This window comes from Labeo rohita, chromosome 8 (genome assembly GCF_022985175.1).
Source record: "Labeo rohita strain BAU-BD-2019 chromosome 8, IGBB_LRoh.1.0, whole genome shotgun sequence".
Taxonomy (NCBI): domain Eukaryota; kingdom Metazoa; phylum Chordata; class Actinopteri; order Cypriniformes; family Cyprinidae; genus Labeo; species Labeo rohita.
In genome coordinates this window covers 2,555,705-2,577,345 of record NC_066876.1, presented here as the reverse complement: position 1 = coordinate 2,577,345, position 21,641 = coordinate 2,555,705, and the positions used below count along the sequence as shown (strand labels likewise).

The 21,641-nt window shown below is 35.6% G+C and overlaps 1 protein-coding gene across 5 annotated transcripts in view; it reads left to right on the top strand.

Moving 5' to 3' along the window:
- The window catches only part of acot7 (acyl-CoA thioesterase 7), a 70,548-nt gene that overhangs the window by 32,795 nt on the left and 16,112 nt on the right, over positions 1 to 21,641 (top strand). For all 5 annotated transcript variants that reach the window (XM_051116421.1, XM_051116420.1, XM_051116419.1 and 2 more), the window contains one exon: positions 12,389 to 12,505. In XM_051116421.1, the coding sequence (XP_050972378.1) occupies positions 12,389 to 12,505 (117 nt within the window). The remainder of the gene's footprint in view (positions 1 to 12,388; positions 12,506 to 21,641) is intronic.

Genomic DNA, 21,641 nt, shown 5'->3' with positions numbered 1-21,641 from the left:
TCTCATCTTTTAAAGGTTTGGTGGAATCTGAATCTGTCGTCCTACATGGCCACAGTACACAGGTCTCACTGAGACACATCAGAGTCTTCGTTACTTTCACATGTTCAGGTTACATGTTCGAGGTTTGGCTGACAAAAAAGTTTGTGAATCGCTGCTCTAAATGATGGAAGAGCGTTCAGTGAAGAGTGTCAGTGATGAAATATCACATTTTTGCACTGTGCTTTGAAAACGGCAGCGAATAGCCTAGAATTATGCGTTCAGTTCAAATAGAAATCATATGGTATTATCTGTTGATCTAAAATGGTAATTGTGCATTAACAGATGTTAACCGTGTCGGTAGGCAAATGAGCGCTTTACACTTATTTACACAGCACATTTTCTTATTTTGTCCACACATGCGGATCTGCAGACCACTTATGATTGTTTAATGATTCCTTTATTATTAGATGGTGTATATTAATATAGAAAGACAGTTAAACTAATATAAACGTATTCCACCTCTTAAAAAAATTATTGATGTAGCCAAGGCCATGCAGGCAGGAAAAAATATATATTCACCACTAATATCATTGTCTTATGTTTCACTTTATAAATCTAACCACCCAGAATAACATCTATTATTTGGTGGGTGTCTTAATTTCCATAAAAATAATATCAGTTTTTTTAAATACAGCCCCAATTCCAGAAAAGTTGGGATGTTTTGTCAATTGCCATTAAACCCAAAGATTATGTTATCTGTTCATTCATTTTAACCTTTATTTAATTGACTGAATTACAAAGAATAAAAATCCAAATGTGTTTACTGGCCAACTTTTAATTTTATTTTGTAAATATGAACAAATTTTGATTTTCATGGCTGCAACATGCTCCAAAAAAGTTGGGACAGAGGCATGTTTAACCATTTACAATGTTTAATTGTTTGAATTGAGTTGAAGATAGCAAAATTGTTGTCCAATCTAGCTTTATGATGAACTTCAGATCCTCAGCAGTCTGTGATCGTTGTTGTCTGATTCTCCTTTTCATGACTGGCCATACATGCAAAGGAGACAGATCTGGACTGCAGGCAGGCCAGTCTAGAACATTCAGTATGTGTTTATGAAACCATGCTATTGTAGCACATGCAGAATGTGACCTGGCATTGTCTTGATCTAATAACCATGGACTACCCATGAAAGACGTCATATTGATGGCAGTATAGTGTCTGTACAATCTCAATACATGCCTCCATTTAAGTGGTACCTTCGCAGATATTCCAGTCGCCAATGCTGTTTGCTCTGCTGCATCCCTCAACCATGACAGTCATTTGCATCTGTTGCTGATGAAAGTCTGGATGGTCCCTTTGGTCTTTGGTACTGAGAACTCAATGTCCATTTTTTCCAAAAACATACTGAAACGTGGACTCGTCTGACCACAGCACACATTTTCATTGTCTTTTTGACTATCTGAGATGAGCTCTGGTCCAGAGAACCCCATGGCATCCCTGCACAGAATTGATGTGTAGCTTTCTGCTAAAGTAACAGCAATTCAAGTTGCATTTATTGATGCAGTTGCAGAGTGTGTTAAGTGACAGTGGTTTTTCTGAAGTACTCCTGAGTCCATGTGGCTATATTTAACACCCCAGCACGACGCTTATGCAATTCAATCTGAGGGCTCGTAGGTCATCCACATTCACCTGAGGTGTCCTGCCTTGCCCTACACAGACTGACATTTTTCTGTATTCCCTGAATCTTTCACAATATTACATGAGGTAGTTGGTGAAAGACTTTTCTTTTCACTTTTATTTTGCTTCTGTCCCAACTTTTTTGGAGTGTGTTGCAGCCATGAAAATCAAAATTTGTTTATATTTACAAAATAAAACGAAAAGTTGACCAGTGAAAACGCTGGAATTTTTTTCTTTGTACTTTAGTCAATTAAATAAAGGTTGAAGAGAGTGAACAAATAACATATTCTTAATTTTATGGCATCCCAACTTTTCTGGAATTGGGCTTGTAGGATTAATTGTTGTTTTTTGTTTATTTATGCATCATGGTTCAATTTTAGCAAAATGCAATATGAATGTACAGTGTCATGTCTTAATCATGAAGTTATAAAGCAAGCTGAAAAATTAATATTAGTTTATCAGCCAGATCTTATGATCCTCACAAATGGCATTAAAGTTCTGGTCTAGTGGCTGTTTAGGACCTGTGTTCACTTGGGAAACCATATGAGATCATAGAAAAACACAGACTGAATGAGCTGCCAGCTGAATTGTGGGGGCCTGAGCGATGCGTCTGTTGGGAGAGTGTGTGTTTGGGGATGAGAGAGTGTGTGTGTTAATGGACAGAGATGGAGTGTGTGCATTTTGAGGAGAGGAGGCATCGATAAAACTAACAGATGGGTGCATGAATGCATCTGGATTTCCTCCAGCCGAGCTCCAGCAGGAATGATTATAGAGTGCAGACAGGTTACATCCATCACAGATCAAGTGTGAGTCTGTGTGTGTTACTCAGAAAGAAAGGCTGTGTGCCAATATGGCACTGTTGTATCTGTAGTAAGACAGTGGGAGTTTTGTGTGAGTAAACCCAGCTGAGTCTTTACCAGATACTGAGCTACTAAATATGTTAAAGGAATATTCTGGGTTAAATGCAACTGTGGACAGCAACCGTTGGTTGGTATGAATGGATAATGTGTGTACAGTGATGCGCTTACAGTGAAAGCTTAGCGAGCAAACAGTCTTTAAAATATGAAACGTGTTTGCAAGACCACATTACAAAACTGATGCAAATAGATTACTGAAAAAATACATTTGAAGTACAGTCATCTCACACCTATAACACACATCTGTGTGCTATGGACAAAAATATAAGCTTCACATTATAAGCCTACCCCATTGCTCTTCTATTGTATGTACAGTTGAAGTCAAAAGTTTACATACACCTTGCAGAATCTGCAAAATGTTAATTATTTTACCAAAATGACAGTGATCATACAAAATGCAAGTTATTTTATTTATTTAGTACTGACCTGAATAAGATATTTGAAAAATCGGTGGGACCTGAAGGATTTTTCTGAAGAATAGCGGGCAGTTTAACTCTTCAGGAAAAACAAGGGATTAATGAACAACTATCACTAAACAAACAAACAAACACAACTGTGGATCATTCAGGTAACAGCATTGTATTAAGAATCAACTGTATGTAAACTTTTGAACTGGGTAATTTTATATAAATGCAATTATTATTTTCTCTTGTGGACTATATGTAAATGTCTTTTATGTGAAATATCTTATTCAGGTCAGTACTACATAAAAAATAACATGCATTTTGTACGATCCCTCTTATTTTGGTAAAAGAATTAACATTTTGCAGATTCTGCAAGGTGTATGTAAACTTTTGACCTCAACTGTACATTACTGCACATGGTTTGTGGTTGGTTTAGATGTTCATGCATTTAGCATTGATTTGTGGAAAACACACACACACACACACACACACACAGAATTCAGATATCATTTGTTCGCCCTCACGTCATTCCAAACCCGATTATCTGGTGTTTTTTTGTGGAACATAAAAATAAAAACTGAAGAATGTTTTCACAGCCCTTTTCCCATTCCAATTTAAAGGAAAGGAAGGGAAGTGATGTGCTCTGTATTTCACCCATCCAAGTGCACACACACAGCAGTGAGAAGTGAACAGACAAACACACACACTGTGAACACACACCCAAACAGTGGGGAGCCAATGCTGTGGCGCGTGGGAAGCAGTTGGGGGTTCGATGCCTTGCTCAAGGGTCTCACCTCAGTCGTGGTACTGAGGTTGGAAGAGAGCGCTGGACATTCGCTCCCCCCACCTACAATCCCTGCTGGACCTGAGACTCGAACCTGCAACCCAGCCACAACCAATCATTATTAGTTAATGTTACAATAGCTCATGACTTAAATATCCACCTTTTGCTTAACACGGAAGTCTTGTCCAACAGACCAGTCTCTGGTGTTTTTAGTCAAATTAACATATTTTCCAAGCCGATAATATAACGTTAAACCTGTGCACATTTTTATACTTAGTTATATTGAAAAAGTTTCCATTCAGTCAGTTTTAACATGGATTTCTATGGAGTCCGGAACACGAAAGCACTCACACAGAAGTTAGAATCCTTCATGGCACAACTCATCAGTTACTCAGGAAAAAGGTGGATAGTTAACAAATGGAACCTACTGTAGTTTGATCGCACATTCTACTAACCCTGACCTAACAGTCTATTAATACTCTATTATTAGTTGACATGTAGATGGAAAGGTCCATAAAAATAGGGCATGACTGTCTCCTGTTTAAAGGAGTAATTTTTTGTAGGTCAAAGATTCTGCTGTTGCTACAGGATGTATTCAACATCAACAAGTGAATTTAGTATGACTCACAAAGGCTTTAAATGAAGTAAAGCTGTTCATGCAAACTGCCGTGTTAACTAGCAGCTGGAAATACTTACGGTGTACAAATGTACAGGAAAAAATTGTCTCTTGTGAGCATGTGCGAAAATATCCCAGAACCTGTTTCTATGGTAACACTTCATTACAAAGCCTTTTTTTTATTTTATTTATTTATTTATTTCCACCATTATGATTAAAAGAAAAAAGAGAGAGGGTGCTCTACTTTGAAGTAAAGAGATTGTTGATTTTGCTGTTGTTTTTGTAAGTAGACCTAAAATAGTTTTAAATGTAGTGGAGAGAGGCAAAAAGCAGAGAATCAAGACTACTAAATTAAAGAGGAATATTTCATCATCCATCGTGGTAGCTCTAGACTCAGCCTGTTCAGGGGAAAATTTTGGGTAATCGTCACAAGAAATCTAATCATTGAACCACTTACTAGCAGCGACGGCTCCTCTGGGATTGGCTTTCTAATTGCTGTTTTTCCATTGAGCACCCAGTTTGCCCAGGAACCTTACATCATTCTTTGACTGCACAGTTGAAGTCCCCTTAGTTTTGCTCGTCATTGTGGTCATTTGCATACAGATAAATATTTAGTTTTACAAGCATCTTTCTGATTGATGTAAGTGTCTTGTTGATGTTGAACCATTGACAAATTTCTTTGACAGACTCCTAACTGTGCTATAACATCGGTATTCAGCTATGCCATAAATGGCTCAAAGGTCTGTTTTTTATTGTTTTGTTTTTTTTTAAAAGCAGCAAACAACATAATTATGCATAATTAGGATATCAAAATAAAAAAGGTGCATTGTCTTTTTAAAAGAAGGAAAAAGGTATTAGTCAGGAAATATTAATTGAGGTCACTGTTGCTTATTTATTTATCAGACTGTCAGTTTTTCTATTCAGTCAATCATGATAGTAATTCAGCAGATTGTAGACTTTATAGTTATTTATAACATTAATAAATGTCAGTGTTTTCTTTTAATTTATTTATTAGTGTACAGTAGATGTGTGTTGGGTTGGAATCTAGTTGTCCAGTGTAAAATCTGATACATCTGATACTAATACATTTGCTGTATTATTGACTGTGCCACCAGGCTTAGGTGCATTTGTCTATGCAAATCAGCCGATTGAAATCTTTCTGACTGACAATTATGGAGTCATATAAATAACTCCAGGAAAAAAGAAAAGCAGGTTTCAAATGTCGCTTCCATAATTCAACTGCTGTGGCAAAAACTCTCTGCCCATCATGAGAGTGAGTCAGCTTGACTTTCATTTCACCTTACCAAAGGCAGATGGAGACGGATAGAGAGAGCTTTCATGAATTTAAATAACTGTAATGCAGTCTCACTGTTCTTTATACTGAGTTATTATCCTTATGACACTGTAAAAAATGTGAAAATATCATATTTATGTTTATTCTTGGTTTATTCTTCTCTAGTTATTCTCTTTTCTTGGATTTATTTTTTGCCTGATGTACTAGACCATGAAAACAGTGGAACAGAGCAAAGATATAAATGCTTGAATAAAACAAACACTTTTGGCACAAGTTCATTCTTTGCTCTATTATCCTAATCATTTGTTACCGTTCATGTTTCTCTCATAAGCCACGTATCATGGTTTTGTACTTTCAAACTTCTTTGTGAGCAGCACTGCTTACCAGGTGGAAACAGGGCCTACAGTGATTGAACCAGCCTGCACATACTATGGGGTGAATGCTGCTGATAGCCCAGAATGATATGCCGGTGGGCTGACATCCCTAGCAGGCTTTTTAACTATAGCTAAGCAAGACCAGCTTCACTAGAAGAACCGTGCTTGTCAGCTCAGTTTTGCTGGTCAAGAGCATGGATATACCAGTAAACCGTCTAGACAAGTTTGACCCAGCTTATGATCATACAACCCTGATAGCACACAAACATAATGGAGACATCTATTTTACATCTGCAAGATGTATTTTTTAGAGGGTCATGTTCATCTGCAATTAGTGTTGGGGGTAGTTTCATTGCCGGCAAATAAACCAACACCAGCATAAGGCTATGAGCAGCCTAATGTTTTCAATATGACTTAATTTGTGTTTAACATGGTAGAAATTTAAGTTACTAATGCTTACATTTCCTTAGTTATTCAAAAAGCAGCTACAGAAAACAAGCAAATAACATTTACTTTATCAAAGAACATCCTCACTGACTAGCCTAGCCTCGCGCGTTTATGCACTTTAATAGTACCATAAGTGAATACAATAGTTACATCACTGTATGATGAACACATTTCTTATCCCTTATTTACACTGCACATGTCTGCGGTGCTAAGCGGGGCGTTTCCGCCAAAACGAGTTACTGTGTCCCACATTTCCATCCTCTCCCATCCTTGCTGAATGGGATCGATTTGCACGTTTTGCTGAATGGGATCGATTTGCACGTTTTCCCACCCAAAACACCCCCTCCAGCTCAACGTACCTTTGTGTTTATACCAGCCACCTCGTGGCAAGTTTCTGAAGCATCCCAGAAGCGGCTCTCTGCACTGCATCCCTAAAGTTAGACGCCTAGTCTATTTTTGACAAATAATAATAATAATAATAATCGTCTTGCTATCGTCAAAGGCTTCAGCAACAGGCGATATCTTTGACTATCGTCGATACATGATTCTATCGACACAACCCTATCTTCAATATGTCTGTTGGACATATTCCTATCAGATGTCAAAAAGACATCTAGTAGAACATCTGTCAGATGTTTGTACTAGGGTGACCACCTGTCCTGCTTTGCGTTGTACCGCACAGCATTTTCACCACTTGTCCCACACATCGCATATTGAGAAAATGTCTCAATTTTCATCAGTCTGTTGGTTTTTAATGATCATATTAAGAAAATGCCTATGCTTTCTTTTGTCTTTTAAGAAAGCTTTTTATTTATTCTTTTTGCAGCATAGTTTCTGCGCAAATGATTTGCGGACCTCATCCAGTGATGTAGAACCACTGACGGAAATGGTCGAGCATACATGGAAAAACAAGATATTCTCCATTCATTTTTTTTTTTTAATAATAAAACAAATCGATGCAGCTTTCAGGCGCGACTTTCTTCTTATTTTAATAGTTCGTTTGCAGCGGTTTCTAGGGCATTATTTTAATGACAAATGTCCAGAGCACATTATTGTAATGCGGGGCACATCAAAATGCGCAAGCACAAATCTCTTCTCTCGCAGGTGGCAATTCTCAATTCTCTTCACTCTCATAAAAAAGACACGCTTTCTCTTGCTTGCATGTATGCGCTCAGAATCACAGATCAGCACATATGACAACAGATGAAATTAGTATTTACATAGCATAACAGTAGAAAATGTATCAGTCTCACACGTGTCCCGCACTGTCCCGCAAAATCACATCTATGTCCCGCAACAGCCCTACTGCCAGGTGGTCACCCTAGTTTGTACACAGCAGATGCTTTCCAGATCAAGTGATCTTTTACAGACATCTTGCAGACGTACGTGTGATATCTGGGAATTTTAACACTGGTTAAAATTGCAGCTTTTTAAGATTTAAAATTAATCCAAGAAAAATCACATGAGGTCTTTTTTTCCACCTTTAATGCAACATTAAAATAAAGAAAATGCAAGTAAAAAATATTAACAAAACAAAGAAAAATAAAATTAGCATTATTTAATTGATGACTATATACTGTATATTAAATGATGATTGTAATTACTTTTCAGTAAGACTTTGAATGTGATTAGTTAATTATAAACAGATTCACATGCCTGATAATAAAAGGGTGTGCACACTTATGAAGCAGATAATTCTGGTAACACTTACTAGTAATAACTAGTTGCTTATTAGCATGCATATTACTAGCATATCTGATGTTTATTAGTACTTATAAAGCACATATTAATGCTTGATTCTGTATGACCACATTTTAGATCCCTTAATCCTACCCCATACCTAAATTTAACAACTACCTTACTAACCATTAATAAGCAGCAAATTAGGATTTTATTTAGTTAAAGTCATAGTTAATAGTTAGTGAGAATTGGTCCCAAACTAAAGTGTTTTCCTTGGAAGTTTGTGTTTATTGCATGAATTTTGTTGATTTTCTATATTACATTAAATGTGGTAAAACATCTAAACTGATTTTACTTGGATTAATTTTTTACATCTCATAAAAGCTGCAATATGAACAGGGGAATGCAGATTTTTCATATCCATTGTAGATAACAAAAAAAAAAAAAAAAAAAAAAAGAAAACATGAATAGTTTGCAACTCAGGATAGACAAAACTGATAATGTTGAACCACACAGGATCAGTTAAGGATCCTTAAGTTCAAAATGGCTCCTTTTATGACACTCGTGCAAAAGCTCAGCAGCCATTTCATGCTTCTCCCATATGTTTACACCACTGCACATCCAGAGATGACGCTTTCTCACTAGCTGAGATTTGTGAAGAAGCTTTGCCACAAATTGTCAAGAGAGAGTTTTTGAGGGTGGAGAGCACTTTCACTGCCATGTGTAAATTGAGGGAATCTCACTTGGAGATGAGAGTCCCCAGGGTCCATCGCTAAAACCAGCTCATACAGTGATCCAGAGTAGTCAAGTCCCTGCCTGTTTGGTGTCAGGGGAGCTTACAAAACACGCATTGGCGCTGTGAATTGCAAGTCATCATGGTCTAGAGATATTCCTGGGAGTGTCATTCTGTTCTATATCCGTGCTATCTGCTGACCCTCTTGCTAAATTAATCATCCGTTTTTAGTTTTTTTCTTGCTTAACACTGAGTTTCCAATACTTAACTTTCTCTCAGCTTTCAGTGTATGGTTATGATGCTTTGATGAAAAGATACCTTTTTTACAACCCTTTTAGCTATGTCAACCAGTTTTCCCTGATCTAATTGATTCTCATTGATCTAATGACCTTTAGAATGATCTAAGGGTCATTACAAAGGTCAGTCCAAGGAAACATTAGCATGTCATTTGTGTGCTGTGTTCATTGGTATACTACAGACACTTAACAAAATACAGTCACATTCTTTAATACATTTTATGTTCAGCACGAAGAAAAAATAATAATTTGCATGTCCCTATTTATCACTATTACACTATAATTGGCTACAGAACAATAATAATAATAATAATTATTATTATTATTTTATTTTATTTTATTTTATTTTTTTTTTTTTTCAAAAAAACAAAAGAAATCATGTTTTCCATGGTGTGACCCCTTTATACCTCAGGATCTGGAACAATGGAAATGGTCATTAAAGGCCTTATATCACATACAGTCTGTTTCCATTCATCTCTGTTCAGATGATTTACCTCAGGCCAGATATTTTTCAAAGCCGGACAGCAGCAGCATCTTCCATATATTTCCTGAGTTACTGGCCATACTTAGCAGTCTTCACACCTATAGTGACTCCCATGAACTGACTGTTCATACCAATACTACTCCTCAACAGTTAGTAAAATACATATTAGCTCTGTCACAAAACCTAGTGATTTTATTAGGCACGTTGGTTGATACATTAGCCTCATTCTAAGGCTGCAGTACAAGATGAACCAGAATTTCATTGGCTCACAGTAGCATGAGATTTCCAAAGTTCAGGTTTTGTTATCACACAGTGTGCCTTGGATGAGAGTTTCGTGAATGTCAGACATGGCATGAATTACAGCATTTAAGTTTTAAATGTGTATGGAGCACTATTATTTGTACAAAGGCCTTCTTACTTAACCCTTGTGCACCTTTATGGACATTTTTGTGCATAGTAGTTTTTTTTTTTTTTCTTGACAATTTTGCCTGTGGTAATGCTAACTGTATAATGTTTGGCTCAGGTGTGTATTTTCATTGGAATTGCAATATTTGTCCCTCCTTTCCTTTAATAAATCTTTTTTAAACTAGGTACAAAAAATAGTTCTTCTCAGCACCTTTTGGACAAAAATGTCCTCATTGAAACCCATTAAAACTGCAAGTTTTAATCCCAGGGCCATTCAATTATAAAATGATCCAATATTTGTTAATAGGCTTTTATTCTGTTGGCAAGGCTTTAAAATTACAATTTTTACAATTTTTTACTAGATGGTGCCCTTTTTTAAGTTTGCCATATAAAGAAAATTTTTGTTTTATTCCTGTTTTCTGCTTATGCACATTATAGAGTCAATAGCATAAATTATGCAGCTATAATTGTGTGGGTGTGTTGGTTTGGGTGTCAGAGTGTGATTTGTACGTGTGTCCTAAATAAAATTTTTGTGTGCTTGTGTGTGCACACCTGTAATGTTTGAGAGCAAGAAATTATACTGTACTGCAAATCACACTGTGAATCCCAGCGGAGCTTTGCTGGAATCTAATGGGAAAATTTTGGTACTGCACCCAAACAAAATCTTACTAAAGGCTCATTTTTTGAGATATCAACCTCAAATTTGGAACACAACTTGTTTAGATTTATGGCTTTGATTTTCTATCAGTTTTTTTGTTCAAATCGTTATATAAAGTATATATAAAATATATATTTTATTGAAAATAACTTTTTTTTTTTTCAATTTTCAACTTCAACAATAATTTGCCAAGGGTCTTCTTTAAAATAAGACCAAACTTAAGTCTGTACTCCCAAGCTTCAAATTTTTATGACAGTTTTTTTTTTTGACATGGACATTTTAGTCCTCTATGAACCTATGTGTATCTTATTTAATGCATATCAGGTATATGATGCTCATTGTTATGTTATTCCTTAACAAATAAAAAAACTTTCAAATTTAAGCAACATATGTTAAAACACATGATATAGTGTATTCAGCGCAAGCCACATTATTGATATCAAAGCAACAGTGACAAAGCAACCCAAAAATTAACCTTTTGCCATTATTTACTCTCGTCTAGAAATTCTGTAGAATCTTCACACAAGGGGAAAAAAAAAAATTGTCATTTACTGACAGTCCTCCCTTTTCATTGCAGCTCTCAAATGTTATCCCCCATGATCCACATTCAGACTTGCATGTCACGTTCATCTACAAAACCAGTGGCGTTTGGTGTCAATATTGTCAATATCATTAAATGGGCCATGGTGCCTTGGCATGCCATCTGAATGCAACCCAAATTAAATTTCAGACCTTCAGCTAATAGGATGATTAAGAATAACGAAAGAATAACGTCTTATCAACTGATCTATATGTTTCTCACACGAAATACAAATTCCAAGTCATACAGATATTGTGATTCAGAACGAGTGGTCTGATGCTCCTGAGACTGTCGGTGACCTGTTCTGCCTAGAGAGATGTATAATTCATAAAGCACTGAACTTTGTCCCAGCCATGCACTGTGCAATTTATATGATTACTGTTACAGTGCTTACTAAGCAGAATCGTACGGCATCGTTTTTGCTTTAATGTGATTTTCTGTCATATAACATCAGGTTTTGCATTTCACTGCCAAATGAGTACATTTAGTACGAAGACAGCAATGCCATTTGAGCCAAAACCGTGTTCATAATGAGGGATGATAATGAAATGGACACTCGACTATTAGCTTGCATTAGCTTTTATGTCCCTGCTGCTGTTTTGTGCAGATATTATGCTGTTGGTTCTCTTTTGGCTTTAAATGATAGCATTTCACACATTTAAATGTCACTGCAACACTGTCATAGCAGTGGATATCAGTTAGGCATCAGCCGTCCAGCCTGACACTGAGCTCTTGTCATGACAGCAGGGCTATAGCAATAATTTAAGTGAGAAAAAATGTAGTGTTGATCCTGTTTAGTGTTTTTCCTGTTGAGCATTAAAGTAATTTGCCTCTTTATTGTGAGGTCAGAAGATGTTTACTGTGCATATGCATGCAGTGGATTCTGGTTATGTATGCGCTGTCAGCAGGAGATCATGACTCTTATTATCACAAGTGTCTTTGCATTTTCTTTCAGCAGAACCAACAGTTTATGTGAATGAGCTTTGTATGTTTTTTACTCTGATGCTCCTGATTGTAAATGAGATTGTAAATTACCCTGATATCTGTCGTCCTCAGGTGTGACCATGAAGCTGATGGATGAGGTGGCTGGGATTGTTGCTGCTCGTCATTGCAAGACCAACATTGTGACAGCATCTGTGGATGCTATTAACTTCCATCGTAAGATCAAGAAAGGTAATTAAAAAATACATACATATACTGCCTCTTTTCATTGTTGGTACATAGATTCTAAACTTACCTTCTGTCTTATCTGAAAAAAAAAATGGTGATCAGATGTGAGTTAAAGGTAGACTGTGGACATCGTTTAAGTAGCTTGGGTTATAAATAGGTTAGTGGAAAATTGCATTACTTAATACTACTGTTGTTTATCATATGATAGTTTACTGGACTCCCAGGCAATCCAAGTGATTTATTCTCAGTTCTTGTTTTTTTAAAAAATGGGCAGTTGAAAGACTGTAAGACTATATATATATATATATATATATACATATATATATGAAAGAGATCAACTACCATTTTTTACAAAGCTGTCTTCACAAACCTTTTAAACATATTATGTACAGAACAAACTCTGATGCAGTGTGTTTTATTTGCTTTTAAGAACAAGTTGTTAATAGTTTACACAACAATGATCATCATTTATGGCCACACTTTATTTTAAGGTCCAGTTCTTGCTTTAAGTATGGCTCTTTAACTAAACTTTTAATCTGCTGCTTATTAATAGTTAGTAAGGTGGTTGTTAAATTGAGGTATTGGGTTGGATTAGGGATGTAGAATTTGGTCATGCAGAATAGGTGCTTTATAAGTACTAATAAACAGCCAATATGTTAATAATAGGCATAGTAATAAGTCAATAGTTAATAGTGAGAATTGTTCCTTATACTGAAGTGTTACCTCATTTACTTAGTCTCATGTCTTTTAAACCTGAGTTATACTTTCTTCTGTGGAACACAACAGTTCTTTCCAAGAAGTCAGAAATTCTGTCTTTCTAAATGTACCATTAAAACAATATATCTGCATAATACAGAATTTGTATGATTTGTAGTTGTTGATGATTTAACCCTCTGGTTCTGTTCGGGTCAAACTGACCCGGAAAAGATTTTCTTTTTCCCGAAAATACTAGTTAATGTTATCACATTGGACTCAAACTTACTGACTTTGTTCACACAGGGTAGAAGTAATTTTTTTGTGGGTTTTATTTCACACTTGTGGTGTTCCCGGTCAAAAATGACCGGACTCCAAACAACTGCTTATTAATCTCTTATTATGCTACAGATCAATTTAGAGTAGACGTCGCAGTGACGTCACTTGCAGCTGCGCGCGCACGTAGTGGTTGCAGAAAAACACTGGTAACAAGTGGAGGTAAACGGGAAAAATGCATGGAATAAGAGAAAAAAATATATTTTTGTGCCTTTTGATGTTAAAATCGGAATGCAAATAATTTTTATAGAGTACTGTAGTCAAAGACGCCATTTGAAGCTAAACGCAGATGTTTAAACAGACATGCTATGGATGAAAACTGCTATGATTACTCTACTTTTAAAGCATAAATTTGATTTAAACAATAGGTCTACATAATATTCACATATGCTGTTCATAGGGGACGTATTGTATGAGCCCTACAGTTACAGCATGAAATATTATTTAAACCTATTACTGTTAACATTTTTACATAACATTTTTTATTTTATCTCACAATTCTGACATTTTATCTCACAAATGCAAGTTTAAATCTCCTAATTCGGACTTAATTCGATTTAACAAAACTAGTGAGATTGTTGACATCTAATCAATATAATCTATACTGTTTTTAAATCTAAGTATTTTGTGTAATTCTCTAGCCGTAAAGGCTATCTTTCCCAGGTTTTCTGCAACCATTCTGCGTGCGCATCCTGAATGTTTACAAACAGATAGTTGGTCTATATTATCACTACAGACTGGATTCATTATTTTTGTCAGGTTGTTTTCTTTCATTTAGGACTGGTTTTGTGCTTCTATTTGCATCTGATTAATCATAGGCCTCATTTTTCTGAGAGTAGGTACCTCGTTTTTTGAGTGAAAAAATCATTTTTTATGAATGATTTTCACAATGTGAGACAAAAAATTCGGAGAATTTGCACTGTGTATCACACTAGTGTGCTTTAATGTTTAATTTAGGAAGTTTGCTTTTAAATGCTTTTATTTTGTACAAAATTGCAAAAAGTCACACTTCTTGTGTTCCCGGTCAAAAATGACCGGACTCGAAAACAGCTGCTTATAAATCTCTCATTATGCTATATTATCACCAAATATTGGTTTCAATCTTTTTGTCAACTTGTTTTCTTTCATTAGGACTGGTTTTGTGTTTCTGTTTGCATCTGATTAATCGTAGACCTCATTTATCTGAAAGTAGGCAAAACTGTACAAAATTGCAAGTCACACTAGAAACACAAAACCAGTCCTAAATGAAAGAAAACAAGTTGACAAAAATAATGAATCCAATATTTAATGAGAGATTCATAAGCAATTGTTTGGAGTCCGGTCATTTTTGACCAGGAACACCACAAGTGTGACAGGAATCCGAACACAAGCAGAGGGTTAAAAGACATTTTTAGAAGGACATTTGTTTGTCATATTGTTATTCTGTAAGTACAGTGCTTGTAAAGAACGGAAGAAAACAACAGCCTCATTGATATTCAGTGGATATGCAATGGATGACGCTGTGTCTATGCATAATTTCTCCAAAGCAGAGACTCTTCATCCTTACACTACAATAAACTGAGAGCTGATCCAGCCTCCTTCAGAATACATAAAGCCTTGAGGTTTACTATTCTTTCATATTAAATGAGTGAGCAAAAATGAATTATTCATTCCATTTATTATTATGCTTATTACTTTCTCCGTTCAGTCAGTACTCATCTGACTCATTCATGTTTGGACACTCTAAAGCATTTTCATGTGCTAATTCTATGAGACTTGACAACAAACCCATGTTCTCTTATAGAGGTGTGTAAATACACAAAAGGCACATTCTTTCTAGTGTGTTCTAAAACCTTGCTGATAATCAGTCTACTTTCAAAGCCATTTGTGTCTTTCTGACATGAACTTGGTAAAGCTTTCAGGATTTTAAATTATTTAGTTTTATCAGTCTTATTTCAGTGGCAGCTATTTTGGTTGGGCCGTACCTCTTCTGTGTTCATTTCTACATCAGTAGCATCAACAAACAGAATTGCAACAATAATGAAAACATCTGCAGCTGGCAGGACAAAGATATGATCCCAAACTAAACTCTGCCTGGCTAGTCAAATGTTCAGTCGGAAAGGGCAATGATTTGACACAGTCTGCGTAGTACTGTTGAAGAGGAAGTGGTTGTGTAAATGTTAATATTGTCAAAAAGACACTGTGAAGAGTGAATATACAGTTGAGGTCAAACGTTTACATACGCTTTGCAGAATCTGCAAAATGTTACATTTTAGACCAAAATAAGAGGAATCATACAAAATGCATGTTATTGTTTGTTTAGTACTGACCTGAATAAGATATTTCACATAAAAGATGTTTACATATAGTTCACAAGAGAAAATAATAGTTGAATTTATAAAAAAAAAAAATGACCCCATTAAAAGTTTACATACGCTTGATTCTTAATACTGTGTTGTTGCCTGAATGATCCACAGCTGTGTTTGTTTGTTCAGTGATAGTTGCTCATGAGTCCCTTGTTTGTCCTGAACAGTTAAACTGCCTGCTGTTCTTCAGAAAAGTCCTTCAGCTCCCACAGATTCTTTGGTTTTCCAGCATTTTTGTGGATTTCAACCCTTTCCAACAATGACTGTATGATTTTGTGATCCATCTTTTCGCACTGAGGACAACTGAGGGACTCATATGCAACTATTACAGAAGGTTCAAACACTCACTGATGCTTTAGAAGGAAAAAAGATGAATTAAGAGCCGGGGGGTGAAAACTTTTTGAATTTGAACATCAGGGTCAATGTAACTTATTTTGTCTTGTACATGTAAGTATCTTCTGTAGCTTTTGAAGGGCAGTACTACATGAAAAAAAATGACATTTAGGCAAAATAAGAGAAATGTACACATCTTCATTCTGTTCAAAAGTTTACACCCCTGGCTCTTAATGCATCATTTTTCCTTCTGGAGCATCAGTGTATGTACACTGCCCTCCAAAAGTTTGGAAACAGTGTGGTTTTGGACGATATCATCATAAATCCTTATCATTTTTGGTGCAAATACATTAAAGTAAGTTGACATTATCATTGAAGAGCAGCAATAATAATTTTCATTTTGATCACATAATAATGGCAATATATACATGTCAAAGTCAGACATGCCCCTTTGTCAGCTGTGATGCCTGGTTACTGGGTTAAACTTGGCCCAGGTTCTTAAAAGATTTTTGGGTCAGCACACCTTAATATCTTCAACAATTGATTGACAATTAAGTTCAGAATACAATGAATTTAGGCCCAGATTATGCAGAGCTGTAATAGCTGCTAATGCTGGATATTTTGATGAATCGAAAATTTGTTTTTTTCTATGTATAAACTGTTTATGTAATAAAATATAGTATAGTATAGTTTGTGTTGTCCCTTATCACTGCAAGATTATCACAAATTAAAAAGTATTTAATGCCAATGTTGTCCAAAATCCCACTTTTCTAGGGCGTTTCCAAACTTTTGGAGGGCGGTGTAAGTGTATGAAAACTTTTGAATGGGGTCATTTTATATAAATTCAACTATTAATTTCTCTTGTGGACTATATGTAAATTTATTTTATGTGAAATATCTTATTCAGGTCAGTACTAAATAAAAAAATAACATGCATTTTGTATGGATCCTCTTATTTTGGTAAAATAATTAACATTTTGCAGATTCTGCAAGGTGTATGTAAACGTTTGACCATAGTTGTAGTCCTGTGGTGCATGCTTACAGGAGTCCTGGCAGCGCTGTCCCATCTTCCAAGGAATTTGTTCACTCAAAAATGCATTTATTTAATCCACATGTCTTTCTAAACCAGTATTTTGTTATTTTTCTGTTAATTTTCCAAAACGCTTTTCTAAAACGTCATTATTAACGTCTTATTAAATGTATTGTTCACTTTGTAGAGTTGAGTTTTTCCTCTTTTGTTTTCTTGCTGGCTGAATGGAAGTGTGGCTTGTGTGGCTAGGATAAAGATTTTCTGTTTATGCTGTGTAAGGGAATGAGCATGTTGACTGTCTGTGATGATGCACAGGGTTGATTATTTCCAGATGTCCTGGTTGCTGTATTTCAAACATAAGCACCCCTTCCTGGAATCAGTGAACTCAAGTTAGCTCAAACTTTAATGGTTTAATGGTTTTAATGGCTGTAATGGTTAGGTCGACTTTGTGGCATGCTTTAAACTTGTCTTACACTGTTCCCGGCACCCTTACACAAACGTCATAAGTGGGACTGTTCATAGGCTACTCAGCCATTCAGTACTTAGACAACCACATGCAAGCATTTTACATTCTCTGGCAAAGACATGTACAGTGATTAAAAATCCCAGATTTTCCCCTCTGGTATCTGAAATTACAAACCCCACTGTATACAGCATTTAAAAAACAACAGTTCACTAAGGGAGCTGCAGTGTGATGTTGTAAACAAGTGTTTTACATCACAGTATTGTGGATTTTAGCACAGCTAAATGCCCTGTTGATTATATCCACTGATGAGAATGTCAGAACACACTTCTGTTTATCAGCAGGTTAATCAGCTACCGTTATTACTGCTGATGCTGATAATCAGTACTTTGGTATTTAGTGTCATTATGCTGATTACAAAACAAACAAACAAACAAATCAAAAAAGGTAATTGCATTTGGTCTTATTTTTTTACCTTTATAATTATGAGATATACTGTACCTCCTTCCTGATTTCCCCTTTTATTGCATATTTCTCTCACTTAAGAGAGAATTAAATGCTAATTAATGCTAATTATGAAGTTTCTCAAACTCAGTGTAGTTTGTTGATTTAAACAATTTAAAGTTATCATAACTGAAAAATGTTGATGTAAACTACTCGTTTTTGTTGATGTTGAGCGAAACATTAAAAAAAAAATGTATAAGTCACAAATCGTCTATATTAATTTGTCTTGAAAGTAATAACATAACATAAGAAAATCTGCTCACAATTTTTGCCACACAAGAGATTTCATCCTGCTGTTTTATTTTAATGAAAAAGATGGAATTTGAGATTTGGGGCCAGGAACATTGAATACTTAAAACCCAGAGTTTTTTTAATAGATTATATATGTCTGGTATTCTATAAGCCATCTATTCATTTTTCCTAAGAGACCAGATGAACTGACCGGAAAGACAGTGAAGGAACGATAGAACAAAATAATATATCTTCCCCCAGGCTCTGTTTCCATGGAAATAAAGATTAGACGTATACATCAAAGAAGACAGGAAATGGACCTAACAATTTCAACATCCTCCTTTTCTCAGCCTTGTTCTAAACGACAAATTGCCATGAATGCTTTTTAAATGGCCAAGATCCACTTTTCTACACTGTAACTAGCAATTCAGAGTCCTGAGGTCTTATTAAGCCATTCTCCATCTACCTCAGGGCTCCATTAAATGCGTAAAGGTACATTTAAGCATTCTTTTTTCCCAGAATCCATTAGGGGTATGTGGTATATAGGGGATAATGAGGTCTGTCCATTCCTGGGCTGTGTTTAATAGAGCCTGGTGTCAAAGCCGCATCACTGAGAAGGCCAGTGAAAAGAAAAAAGTGGAAGTGAGCAAGCGGTACTCTGAAAAAACCTTGACGGATCAGATCAAAGTCGTTGGATAGAAAGCTGCGAGCAATAATTGTTTGTTTGGAGGGGGCTGCAAGTGACACACATGGTCACCCTCACCCACAACAGCCTTCTGCACATTCACGCAACCTCATTAATTCTCTCATTCTCCATGCGGACTGGAAACTTTTTATCTTTATTGTGTGTTAGTTATAAGGTGTACAGTTCAAGTGTATAAGATGCACAATACATTACACTAGTGGTTGCCAAATGTTGGGCCACAACCCAAGAGCTCATTCTGATCTGAGTCGAGTGGTTTCAGACAGCAGAGAAAAATAACACTAAATGCAAATAAAAAAATGCTACAAAAATGCAACCATATAAATGTAAATAGTTAATATGGAGGACAGAAGGAAGCTGATTATTTTGGTGTAAATAGACAGGTTGCATGACATCCTCAAACAGTGGTGTAGCAAGTCAGCCCCGGGCCCATATGCCAAAAATTTGTACAGGCCCCCTAGTCATTATGGACTTCAACTAACTTGTTTTATTTATGGTACAATTGCTTGGAAATAATATTTAACGTTTTCAAGTCCATTCATTATTTGCGGCACGCAAGTCTCAGCCTATAAATTCTGTCAATTTAATGAGAAAATACAAACAATAAATGTTTTTACGCTCTTTAATTTGTAGTGAGCTAACTGTATTCGCCTCAGATCAGTCGGCATGTGAATCAATGGTCTTTTCCTCTTTAAAATTTGCAGCACAAAATAAACATGAAAAAATATTTGAATGCATGTTAAAAAATGTAATAAAAACAATGTCTCATGAAATCTATCAATCAGAGTTTCAAAAAAAAAAAAAAAAAAAAAAAATAAAACATCTTGTGAATAGTCATAATGGTAGCAACATAACATTTAGCCTACCTCAGAAAAGCCAACAAGCCTACAACTTTGCCAAAATTGTTTTATTTTTCTTATAAATCAGCCAGTTAACAGAGTTGAAGCCTTTTTATTGCTGTTTTTCATGTTAAATATGAAGACAAGTTGGATGCCACAGACTTTTTTTTTTTTTGAGCGAGTAGGTGGAATCATTTAATTTTAAAATGGTAATTTAAACATTTTATAGATACATTTATCATGTTTGTGAGGCAAATATTTTCTGAGTTTTGCATAATTTTTGTGAAGCATTCCTCAAGAGATGGCAGAAAGCGCATGTTTTTGTTGTTTTCTTTATTTTATGAAAGCACAACGTTTTGCTGATTATTGTGAGTGCGCACAAATAAAAGTAGACCTTTTGCTGCTCCGAATGATTTATTACTCTTACCTTAATGAGCAAAAATGTCCATGTCCAAAGCGTGCTATAGCTTCCACTCTCCACAAAAATGACTGGATATGCGTCTGTGCACATTTTCTAGGTTAAATGTTTAAATTAATATTGTGAAATGCATCATGTTTTATGTCTATAGATGTTATTTTAGGCAAGTCGTGTTGATTTGAGAAGGCTAAATTGAGCAAACATATTCTCAACTAATGGCCGCTTGGTCGTTACTTTAAAAAACAAAAGCTCTAACAAACATAAACGTATTTCTAAATTATCTTAATAAAGAAACAAAATGAAATCTAGCCATTTTGCCATTAAAAACCGAAACTGAACTATATTAATGGCTGCAACAGCAGCTGTGTGATAAACACGGGCTCTGTTCTGATCAGTTGTCGGACAAGGGCAGGGCTCTATTGTTTCAATTAAGAGTTCCCCCTCGGCTCGGTGGGCCCCCAGTCTGCCCGGACCCATATGCACCTGCTTACCCTGCATACCCAGACGCCATGCCCCTGTCCTCCAAAAGTATGACTCTACAAGTCAAAAGAAAATATGAACCAGTCCACATTAATACTGGTTGATCAGTAAATCTGGACCTACAGCAGTGGGCCTGTGCAGACCATCTATTATTAATCAAATTAAAGGCATCAGGAGGTCTTTAAATGGTTGAAAGTGAAAGGAGATATTAGGGAGCAATTCTCACATCCAGCATTGGTTAAGATACAACATAGATCAGATTGCACCAAGGAAGTATGTAGTGTCTCTTACCATCCATGTCTGGTTTAATAAAACTGAGCAAAATAGAGCAAAATTAATAGCATAGCTAGTCTTACTAGGGTATAAATAACTTAGCTGATAGAACACAAGTACAGTACAAATCAAATGTATACTTCCTACTACAATTATTTTACTCAGTTCCTTAGGTGACTTGTCAGACCACAAAAAATCTGTTATTAATAATAGTAATAATAATAATAAGTAACAGACCAATGTTTTAAAAATTGCTTATTTCTCCACATTGATTACACATATTACACATATTGATTTTTAGTGTGGTTAGGACCCACTGTTTATGTACTCCTTAATTTATCATAATAAGAAGGTTGTCACATTGAATCTATAATTATATTAATTTTGTATAGTTAATTAATGTGTATATTAACTTTATCACATAGTACAGTAGCTTTCCCGTTCACTGTAACTCTTTGTACTACACCAGAAAAGCTCAATATCAGTTTAAT